The 12,437-nt window shown below is 37.2% G+C and overlaps 1 protein-coding gene across 2 annotated transcripts in view; it reads left to right on the forward strand.

Annotated features, from left to right (window-relative positions):
* The window catches only part of vegfc (vascular endothelial growth factor c), a 60,426-nt gene extending 48,313 nt beyond the window's left edge, over positions 1–12,113 (forward strand). Inside the window, exons 6-7 of one of the 2 annotated variants that reach the window (XM_041037207.1) lie at positions 6,802–7,123; positions 9,766–12,111. In XM_041037207.1, coding sequence (XP_040893141.1) covers positions 6,802–7,123; positions 9,766–9,874 — 431 coding nt within the window. In that variant the 3' untranslated portion in view covers positions 9,875–12,111. Of the gene's footprint in view, positions 1–6,801; positions 7,124–9,765 lie in introns of both variants that reach the window. The other variant, XM_041037208.1, reaches the window with a different exon arrangement.
* The last annotated feature ends 324 nt before the right edge of the window (positions 12,114–12,437 follow it).

Below are 12,437 nucleotides of genomic sequence, written 5' to 3' on the forward strand. Positions count from 1 at the left end.
AAAGAAAGAAAAAAAAATACAAGAACTACATTACACCTACCACATTACACCTGAATTCTAATCCTTAACTGTTTTGCATTTTATTGACTCTCATTATAGGAATTAATTACTTTGCATTTTAAAGTTTTCTTAAACCTCAACAGGGAACTACATAATTTCAATTCATCTTTAAGTCCATTCCACAATTTGACACCCAAAACTGAAACACATCTATATTATATATTTGTTCTCACTTTACACATTTCAAACATAGACAATCCTCCTAAATGATAATTTCCTTCTCTTAATTTAAATAAAGTCTGAATGGAAATAGGAACACTATTTTTCACCACCCGAAAAAGCACTTCAAGTGTCTGTAAATACACATATCCATAAATTTCAAAATAGAGGATCCTATAAACAATAGATTAGTTGGTTGTTGGTATCCAACTTTGTTTATTATTCTAATGGCTCTTTTCTGGAGTTTAATAATTGGGTCTATATTTGTTTTATATGAATTTCCCCATACTAAAGCACAATATGACATGTAAGGCAGAACAAGTGAAGAATACAGTAGATGCAGACATTTCTTATTTAACAAATCTCTTACTTTATAAAGAACAGCAACTGATTTAGATAATTTACGTTTGATATAATCTATACGTGGCTTCCAACACAGTTTATGATCTATAATCACTCCCAAAAACTTAGTTTCATTTACCCTTTCAATTTCAGCACCATTTAAATTCAGTTTTATGTCAGTTGGCCTTAATTCCACCAAACACCATAAATTTGGCTTTATTTTCATTTAGTGATAGCTTATTAAAATCAAACCATTTTTTCAACATGATCAATTCCCTTTCTATAGTTTTTAATAACTGAGTCATGTTCTCCCCAGAACAAAATAAATTAGTATCATCAGCAAACATAACAATTTTAATATATTTGAAACTCTACAGATATCATTTATATATAAATAACTTAGGTCCCAATACTGAACCTTGTGGAACACCACAGGTTACTCTTTTCATCTGTGATTCAATATTATTAATTTTTCCATATTGAAACCTGTTGCTTAAATAACTTTTTTAACCAACATTGTGCAACACCTCTCATACCGTATTGTTCACATTTCTGCAGAAGTAGGGAGTGATCGATAGTATCAAATGCTTTACTTAAATCAATAAACACACCCACAGCATGCTCTTTCTTATCTATTGCCGTAGATATATGTTCTACCATCATTCCATCAGTCCTAGAGATGTAGATCGATTACTCCTAAAACTGTACTGATGGTCATTTAGTAGCTGATATTTGTCGATAAAGACATCAAGTCTTTCAACAAAGAGTTTTTCCAGTATTTTAGAAAATTGAGGTAGCAACGAAATGTAATTTGATACACTGTGCTTATCACCATTTTTATAAATTGGAATCACTTTAACTATTTTCATTTTATCGGGAAAAGTACCTGTTAAAAAGGATTTGTTACATATGTAGGTAACTGGTTCAATGACACAATTAATTACTTCTTTTATGAGTGACATATCAATCGTATTACAATCAGTAGATGTTTTATTCTTAAACTTTTGAACAATTTCTAACACGTCACTTGAACAAACCCCTCCAAGAAACATAGAGTTATAATTATTAAAGTCACTATCAAATTTAATATCTCCATCTCTTGGAGGGTCAATTTCTTTTGCCAGATTCCGGCCTATATTGACAAAAAAAATCATTAAACTCATCAACAATCTCCTCTTTATTCTCAATAACTAAATTGTCATTTTTAACAATGTATGTTGGAAAATCCTTATTGTAACTATTTTTAATCAACTCGTTAAGAACACTCCAGGTAGCCTTTATGTTTTTTTTATGTCTTTGCAGCAACTGACCAAAATATTACTTTTTTTGGCATCTTATAATAGATGTCAATCTATTTTTATATTTCTTATACTTGTCCTCCTTTTCCCTTGTTCGATATTTCATAAATTCCCTATATAGCCTATTTTTCTTTTTACAAGCTTTTTCCAAACTCGTTGTTAGCCATGGTTTCCCCTTTTTCATGGAATTTTGTTCTATTTCTTTAATGGGACAGTGTCGATCATAGAATGTCAAAAAGGTATCTAAAAATGCATTATATGAGTCATTTGTGTCCTCTACACAAACTTCCTGCCAATGATGATTTATAAGTTCTTCTTTAAAATCTTTAATTGCTTCTGGCGATTTTAATCTAACTAAATTACAAATCTGCCTTTTCGTTCTTGTCTTTAGTTTATTCATTTCTAATACTGCAAAAACTGGTAAATGATCACTTACATCAGTCACAAAGAGTCCACTTTTTATCTTCCCATTAGTTATATTTACAATATTATCAATTAATGTTGCACTGTCTGTGGTTATTCTGCTAGGCTTTAAAATTAATGGATAGACACTCAAACTGAACATAGTATTAACAAATTCTGCAGTTTTCATATGATCACTTGATTTCAACAAGTCAATATTAAAGTCACCACAAACCAAAATCACCTTGTCATTAAGTTTTTCGTATAACTCAGAAATCTTCTTATTAAATTGATCGATACAGGATCCAGGAGTCTACTAATTAATATTTTCTTAAATCTTTCCACCTTAATTTCAATGGTTAGACATTCCATCAAATTGTCCATAACAGCTGTCATATTACCAATAACCTTACATTTAAAATCAGACATCATAAACAGGACAACACCCCCTCCCCTTTTGTTGGCCCTGTTTTGTACAAACATTTCATGGCCCTCTAATCCATTCTGCAATTCTTTATCATCACTCAGCCAAGTCTCTGAAACTGCTACTACACTAAATTTTTGCTGAAGCTGCTGAAGATAATCTTTTATTTTGAAGAAGTTACTATAATGACTCCTACTATTAAAGTGGATCAGTGAAAAGCCCTTAAATTCAAAACTAGACTTATCTTCAGAATAATACTCACAGTTCATATTTATATTCTGGTAGAAGTGGGTCTCTGGATCAGTGTCATTTTCTAGCTCATCTGGTTTATGTTCTTGAAAATCAAAAGCAGAAAATTCTGTGTATTCACACATTCTCATATAATAAAATTATCACCTACTGAAAATATTTGTTCTCATTTATCTCAACAAAAAAAAAAAAACAACAACAAAAACAAAAACAAAACAACAATAACAACAAAAAAGACATTTCCCACTACTCCCCTTCTTCACCATAATCTCATTTATACTGATCAAGATCTCTCATGTCTCTAATGACTATAACTTTGGCCTGTTCTGGTGTACCATTCAGTCTTATCATTACTTTACAGTTTCTTGTCCAAGTGTCTTGAATTCGCCTCTCCTTCTTCAGAATTCTTGCTTGTTGTTGTGAACATTGTTCATTTACATATACTCCTGTACCCTTCAGTTTTTTTGCAAGCTTTAGCACTTCAATTTTATGTTTTCTACTCACAAAGCGAATGACAATGTTTGGTCTTTTGCTTTGGTTTTTTGATATGGTGTAACAACCAGCTATATTTTTACTTGCTAAAGGGATGTCTTTGTTGTTAAAAAACTGGATAACTTGCTGTTCAAGTGAGTGCAGTTCACCTCTTTGTGCATACTCCCCCTCTTTGTCACCTGCTATGATCCGTGCATAAGTACGATGGGTCGTCTCAAGGTCAGATATCACCAAGTCATCCATCCTTGTGTATTGTTACAAATCTTCCACTCTTCTTTCCAGCTCTTCAATCTTCTTGTCTTTATCTTTGATCACAGCGTTCAGTTGTCGCACTTCCTCACTTAAATCCAGTAGGCCCATCTGTTGTTTCACCACCTTGCTTAGTTCCTGACATAAAGCTCAGAGACTTTTTCACTTCCTCCATATCTTCTGCCAGTTTCTTAGTTGCCATTTCTTTAAATAATTATAGAAAAATGAGGGAAAGAAGAAGAAGAAAAAAAATTATCTTGCTGAGGTAATCCAGTAATGCTGGTTGCCAAGCACATGTCATGAAAAGTGCTCAAAACTTAAAAATGGCAGAAAATGCTACTTCAAGTTTAAACTTCACTTTCTTGTAAAGTTAAAAAACTTCACAAAGAGCTTAGATGTCAAACTCTTTTCATGATATTTGAAGGATTGTTCAAGCTGACCAGCACAGTGTGTCTAACCAGCAGCCATCTTGATTCCAACCAGCAGCCATCTTTGACATCTGTCAAAGTACTCAAAACCACCTCTGTGGCACAGGTGGTGAAAACAATACCAGCCACACTGTAGCAGATGGTAACACACCAAGTTCAGCCAGAGAGTGATTAGAGGCTGTGGGAGATATAGATATTGTCAAGAACACTTTGACCCCTGACTGTCCACAGATTGCACATAGACCACCAGTTCTGGTGGGCTTTTCCAGGGCCATCCCCATGTCACACCACCCCCATGAACACAGTATGAGCATGTTGGGAAAAGACAGTTTCATGAGGAGTAGACTGTATGGATTTCAACTGCAGTGCATGTGTTTACTGTGTTTATAGATTGTAGAATTGGAGCTACCTTCCAACGCTGCAGACATTGGCAGTGCTCTGTTTGTTTTACCCTGAAGAATTCAAGTCGATGGATGTTGATCTTGTTTTTGATCATATTGCCACAGTAATAAAGGCTTTTTAGCTTTTGTACTTCATTGAAACAGTGTTCCATGAATTTTGTGGGGATACTAGGATACTACTTCCTAAGAGGTCAAAATTCTAGTCAGAGCTTTCTTGAGGAAGACCTACAGTACAACATTTGGCACTGTCGTCAAGAGATTAAACCAAAAACCTATCTAATGTCTAATAAAGGCTACTGCCTTAATCAACCCCGTGGTGGCAATCAGCAGGAGAAGCAAAGGGTCCGTTTCAGTCAATTAAGGCCCATGAGTAAAGCATGGTCAAGAAACTGACATTTAAAAAACTCAACAGCAACATGTTTTTCCAGAAATAATGTCTTAGTTACTGAGGCTAATCCACAGAATTCACTGCAGACAGTTCAAATGACAAATGACCAAGTGTTATTTTGTGTGAGGTTAAACTGTGTTCCACCAGAAACAATGAACGGGAGCTTCCCAAAAACAAGTTTTTTTAAACATGACTTCCATATCATATGCTGGTGTGGAGTCATCTGGAGAGGAGTAACCACAAATTTCTTGCTTTGTTTCCACAGAGATAACACATATAGTTGTTTATGCGTGTGCACGTTTGTGTGTGTCTGTGTGTACAGAGCACTGACCTCTGCCAGTGACTGTCACACTGAATCAAAAACAAGATTGTCATCTAACCCACAATGCATCAGCACTATGTGATCCTACATAATTATAGCGTTTTTGTTTCCCTTTGGAAAGTGATTGTACAAAACATGACATGGCATTCAAATTTTAAGATTATCGTAATCCACCAACTGCACAAAACACATACTCAGCATTTCTTGGTATTCAGTTTATTTATAATTGTAATGGTTTAACTTATTACACCATTGCCCCTTTTCTAGTAAATGTTCCAACATTTGGTGTATGTTTCAGTGTGTTCATCATATTATCAACATATAATGGAGTAAATGTACAGAAATATATGTCTTTCATTTGTGTTTGTCCCTTCGCCTATTGTTTGGATCCACTGCAGAGGTCATTTGAATTTGGACATGTGGATATGCTTTTGGTGATAGAAATCAAAACACAGGGTGATTCTATCTTCGACATTTCCCAAACACATTTTAGGGAATCCGTCACCACCAACAGTGTGATCTGTATTACAGATATCGTCCAGGGCAGAAATAAACTATTTTAAACAACAAATAAGGAAGTCGTTTCAGGCTATGGATTATTAACAAGTCATTCCAGAGCAAAAATGAATAGTCTGAGGGGGATATTTATTGAAAGTGTTGCCCACTGAGACTTCCCCATACATCTGTGTGGTGAAGAGTTTGTTATCGGCCTGAAAACTGTCCTTCTCAGGGGAACATAAAGCTCCATTACACTGATTTAGGTTGTTAAAGTATGTGCAAGCAAATGGTGCTATACTGGAGTAGACACATCCAGCATTTTGTTCTTGTTATTTATGTTTGTTCATCCATAGAAACACACACACACACACATAGTATGTGTGTATAAAACAGTCTGAACATCCATTTGCCAGACGTCCCGTTGCTCTCTCTACGTCTCTCCGTGTGTCTCTCAGCTAGAAGATGATTTGCCAGTATTGAAGGAGAACCATCTGTGCTGTCCCCGAGGAAACAGAGAGCACCGCTACTCCGTTTCAGGAATGTCTCAATTTTATAGTTTATCAGTGTTCTCAAACAACTGTCACGCACAGTTTTCATATGTAGTTGTGTAACATTTCCAATAATAGCCAACGTTTACAGCAGTGTCTTGCATAGTTTGTTTTGTCGCAGGCTTTCTGTGCTGTACTGTATATATGCTGTATATTGAAACATTCATACCAGTCCAGCTGGTAAATTTGTTTTTATAGTTTTTGATTTAGTCACATACTCAACTTTAGTGTCATCTGCACATGTTTTAAGAGGTTAGTCTTAGGTTTATTGATTTTTTGATTAACTAATTGTCAATTATCCACATTCTGAGTGGGATATGTATGTTTTTGACCAGATGGTGGGTTTAATTTTGATGGTACAGCCCCACTCTTAGAGATCAGAAGCACAAGAAATTGTTAAAAAAAAAAAAAAGTAAAAGAAGTGCATATCAGTAACACTGTATATCAGTACACACTCTCTCTGCAGCCTGTTACTTCCTGTCCAGACTCCTTTAAATAACGAATTACACCTGTGTGTGTGTCTCTCCTTCTATCTCTATAGACATATTTTCAGCAGATGTGTGTGGCCCAGATAAGGAGCTGGATGTGGAAACCTGTCAGTGTGTGTGTCAGCGCAGGGATCAGACTCAAGACTGTGGCCCTAACCGACATCTTGACCGCAACACCTGCCAGTGCGTTTGCAACGTTCCGCCTGCCTCCTGCCCTCTCAACCATGTCTTCAACAGGGAGACCTGCCAGTGCACGTGTACCAAGACATGTCCGAGGCACCAGCCACTCAATAAAGCAAAGTGTTCCTGTGAATGTAATGAGTCTCCCAACAAGTGTTTCCTAAAAGGAAGGAGGTTCCATCAAGCTACATGCAGGTAAGGAGGGATGTGGGTGGGTTTGGTACCATCACTTTTAGTGGGAGAGCACCCAGCGCTAAACATATAGAGAATATGACATGTGACATATGTCATACAAACTCCACTACTGAGTAAATACAGAGACACACTGAATGATGCGTGAACTATGACAACAAGCATCTGGCGTGTTGTGATCATGTTAATCCAGGCTTTAAATAAAATATTTAAAAAAAGAAAAAAAAAAAAAAAAAAAAAAAAAAAGAAAGCCAGTGTTGAACCAGTGTTTGCAATGGTTTGCTGTTCTGCTTTAAAATTTACTGCATCATAAATTCATTCATCATAATGTCAGAGGACCATGACTACAAGTGCAGTACAAAGATAAAAAAAAACTGTTCAATTTCTAAATAATAGCCATGTGCATTTTTCAAAAATGAAGTCAAGTCAATCACAGATCCAGACTCTGCAGCTCCAGAGACACCTGCAGGAAGCAAAACTACAGGAGAGACACACCCAGGCAGTCTGGGCCTATCAGAATATATAGCAGCATAACTAGGATTTCTCAAGCCATTAACTATAAGCTTTATCAAAGAGGAAACTTTTAAACCTTAAATCTAGAGAGGGGGTCGGCCTCCCAGACCCAAACTTTTAGATGCTTCCAGAGTGGAGAAGCCTGATACCTGAAGGCTCTGCCTCCCATTCTACTCTTAGAGACTCTGGGAACCACAACCAAGTCTGCATTCAGGGAACACAGTGTTCTAGTGGGGTCATAGGAAACTGTGAGATAGTAATAGCATAGTTACAGTATTATTATTGTAAATACAATCCGTTTTCACACAGAGGTGTTTTTGCATTCTGGTGGTCTCCACTTCTGTATTTCTATATTATATTGTCGTGTATCACGTGAAGCCAAGCGTGTTAGCAATTCAATTTTAGCTTATTTATGCAGTGGGTAGTTTAATGAGTGACCCACAGTAATTAGCACAAATAAGTTCTATATCACAGCGATTATGGAGGAATTTGGCAGCAAAAGTTCTTTGTGTATTTCAGTGGTTCAGTGGTTGCATCATCTTAACACACACACACATACTCACATACTTGTAATGTTAGTGCCTGTGTTCAGGGGAAAGCACTGGTCTGGCAGTGGTAGGTGCTTAATGCAGTGAACCTGGTGTGTAATACAAGACCTCAGTTTGCTAATGACTTCTCCTAGCTGTCACTTAACCATTTCCTTTCCCTGCACAGGAGGAAACACACACACACATACACACACACATCCATCCACCCTGTCCAGTCTTGACCCTTTGTGACCCTGTTTGAGGGTGATTTATGACTATGACAGGAGTAGGAATCTAGTGGCTGGGATCTGGCACTTGTGTTAATGTGTGTTTCAGAAAACTGTGTGTGTCTCTTCAAGTGTCCATGTCCAGATATTCTGTCATCCACCATGTGACACCCCCGTGCAGTCAGAAAAGCAATGGCGATCACACACCAGAATCTTAATGGTCCTGATTTAGGGCTTTTGTAAAACAGGGATCGGTCCCTGCAACACTTGATGTGTTCTTTGGAGTTCCATGGATCTGCTCCTCGTGTAATCATTTGGATTGGACCGGACAATCAGGCCTTGACTCTGGGCTGGGAGTTAACCAGAGGCCAATACTAATGTTTTTGGACTTCAAGCTGTTATTCTGTTGCTTATCTTGATTTATATATTTACTTGACAATTTCCATGTCCAGAAAATGACTTTTATTCTTGTTAGGTTAAAAAAAAATGAAACAGGATTTAGACCAAACTGTCTGAGAGAAACATGTGAAAGACTGCATTAGAAGTGAAACTACAAAACATTTCTTCCACTTTGTCGCCTTGTTCTGGTGAACGTTCGAGTGGTTCAGACATGGGCTGTAAATCATATAGTAGTTCTGAGGGCTGTAGCTTTTACTGCTATGAAATCTAAACCTTAGTTCTTACCTTTGACCCTTAGAACACACAGGAAAGTAGTTACTGTTTGTGAGGCAGCAGAGGTTCTCAATCATGTGCAGCAGTGTTTGGCTGTACTGAAAACCTGCAGACCTCATCAGACAATCGTGGTTGTTGACTATAGCTGGCGAAATTACCACAGAAGGTACTATGTGAATCCCTAGTTTTCATGCACACTGGTGAGGAACCTGTTCAGAACCACTGTAATCCATATTTCTACTATAATTGTGCAATCAAACAAATCCCATCATCTGATGGATGGATCATGTGATGGATTTTAATGCCACTCCAACCAACATACTCACATGGGTAAGAATAAACACGTTTCTTTTTCAACACACAAATAAGACCCAGTCCTGCCAGACCAATATCCAGGTATCTACAGGTCTTGAAAATTCTTAAAAGACACTGAATTCATGTTTACTTAAGAGTCCATTAATTTGTGTACTTAATAATTTGGGGCCTTTTTGTCTCTACTGGTTTTCCATCATTCTTATTCGATATGATGGTGACACAGGTATTGCTTCCTATTTAGTATGAAAAGGTCTTAAAACATAATGTGTTAAGCTCTGCTGAATATGTTTAACTGTTTCTTACCAACCTAACCTGACTTACTCAGGAAACATTGCTGATATGTTATAGGTCTTGAAGTTAAATTCAATATTTTTTTCCTTTTTCATTGCAGTTGTCTCAGGCCTCCCTGCGAGGTCAGGAGGCGAAGGTGTGAACCAGGTTTCTCCTTCAGTGAAGAAGTGTGTCGCTGCGTACCGTCCCACTGGAGACGGCTGGACTAACCGCTGGCTAATGAGATGCTAACGAGATGCTAAAGAGCAGATTATGAACTTAACACGTAGAATTCATCGCCCATCCCCTGTAGACTTGCGGGTCATGAGTATCCCCCATCAGCTGTGACTGATGGCAGCTAAGCGTGCGGACCCTGATGAACGTGGGAAAACCTTTGAGATCTGAGTGAAGATATGGGAAACTCTGGTGATTTAAAGGTGGGAAATGCACTGACTTGGCTGTGAGGACATTTTAAGAAGAGAGCGACTGATCGGAGTCCAGGAATGGAAGGAAGGACTGAGAGAGAGTGAGAGTCAACACTTGTTTAAAAATATTGTCTAAATAATTTGTTTTAAAATATTTGGGGGGTTTTGTATTAATTATGTCTCCGTATTCTTATGTCAGATATTAATTATATAATTTATTAAATGTTATTTTTCAACCTCTGTTTATTGCAATTTCAATCTTTTTCGAGGAAATACACTGTGATCTGTATTTTTGTATCATGTTAAGTAAATGTGTAAAATAAAGTATACTGGATGTTGAATATTGTATAACTTAGTGTGTTCTGGTGAGTGTTGTACTGATACTGATGTTATTTTGTTCTTAATTTGCTTCAGCATCAGTTGGATAAAAAAAAATGTGGGCTTTAAGGTAAAAAACTGAAGATAAACGTTTTTTTTGCTTATAGGGTGAGGACCAGATTTTGTACTTTTAGAAATGCCCAGCATCTCCATCTAATGATTTCAGTTTGTTTCATGTTTGTGAAACTGAAAGTTAAACCCAGACAACCTGAAGAGTTTGTATACCTTTAGGCTAAAAACCTTACAACGACTCAAACCACCTGAAGAAGCACTTTTCATTTTTTTTCTTATTTTAGTTTGTGCAGTAAATCACAAAATCTGACGTCAATCTGATCACACTAATCACACAAGAAGCAACATAACTGGTTTCACGCGTCATCAGTCTCATGCTAGTGGTGTCCACAGGTCCTTCTCAGTTCTGAGGAACCAAGACCTGACCTTGGACCTGAGTCGGACTGGGTCTAACTTCTACTCAGTCTCCTTGTTTTACTGCTGTGGATCTCAGGTCAGTATTTCAACATGTCCAATAACCAAGTGGATCCAAATCCCTGAACGTACGGGGTATCAGCTCTGATCAGGTGGTATGTCACAATCACAGCAGAGAAAACTGTTTGGAGGCAAGAGGGACGATGAGAACTGTGAACTTCACAGTTACTTTCCTTGTTTTCAATATTGTTTAGTTTTATTTTTCAGTTTAATATAGGTTCTATATATTCCTTAATTTTCAGAAAGTAAACGTGTGGATTTGAGCAAAGGCTGCTGAAGACATGACTGGGTGATACTGACCAAAAATCATGCCTCTGTATTTTTAGGGCTGACTGGCAACGCACAATATACACAGTTTCACATTATATCTCTGTATTTTCTATGAAATGGGCTAAATGTTCAGTTGTTAGTCAAAGCCACATGTGAGACACTTTTATTAAATCAGACTGTGGTTAAATTAAAATGCAAGGACAGGGTTTCCTTCCATGTTCGAAAATACACAGCTGCAAAACATGTAAACAAAATATTCTCTAAAACAAATAGCCTGTATGAAATAAAAATAGGTCTGTCTGTGAGAATGCTCCTTCAGCTGTTTTCAACACAAATAACAGACTGATTGAAACAGAGTAAAATTACAGGCTGTCCTGCTTAACAAAACACACAGCTGTGCAAATAACAATACAAATATAAACCCAACTGCTCATCTGATCTTTTAGATCCGAACCTTCTCCAAATAACTGAGCTGTTGTTTTTCTTCAGGTCTTCAGTATTTCCCACAGGCTGAGAATTTACTTGTGGTGGTGGGTGGTGGTGGGTGTGTCCGACGTGCATGTAGAGACTCGTGCAGTTTAGACGGGGAGAGTGTTACACACAGGCTGTCAGATAGATGCTTGATACGTGGCTGAGTACAGTCAAAGTTGCTCTATAACAAAGATGACGCATTACAAGCTGCTGGTATGAAATGGTATATACACTTCCTGTTTCTTTAGTGGGTGCCCCCCCCCCCCTCGTCCACCTCATTTGGCAGTGTAATTACTAGGACTATTTTAATTGTAAGATATATATCTCACCACTTTGTATTTCTAATGTACTGTGTGTTTTACATGTTCACTGTGTAACCTCTGCTGTTATTTTGGCCAAGGCTAGAAAACGTATTCCAATTTTAGTGGGACTTCCTGGTTTAATAAAGGCTGAATAAAATAAAAAAGCACAATAACATCATGTATTTACTGGTAACATTAAGCATTTATTATTAGCTATATAAAAGAACATTGACAAACAACAGCAGCTCACTCAGTCAGGCCCATCGGTCTCAGGCCAAGCTGGTATGAGATGTGACAGTGGCTAATTTTAATAGCTAATTTATTACTGACCTGTCCTCTGTCAGATATGTGGTCTTTGAAAAATGGGTCCAGTATTTACAAAAGAACTGGTCATGGTCTGAGCTGACATTCAAGTAAATAGACTGAGGACCTGCAGCTAGTTTCTAGCTAGAACTAATAAA

This window comes from Toxotes jaculatrix, chromosome 4 (genome assembly GCF_017976425.1).
Source record: "Toxotes jaculatrix isolate fToxJac2 chromosome 4, fToxJac2.pri, whole genome shotgun sequence".
Classification (NCBI taxonomy): domain Eukaryota; kingdom Metazoa; phylum Chordata; class Actinopteri; family Toxotidae; genus Toxotes; species Toxotes jaculatrix.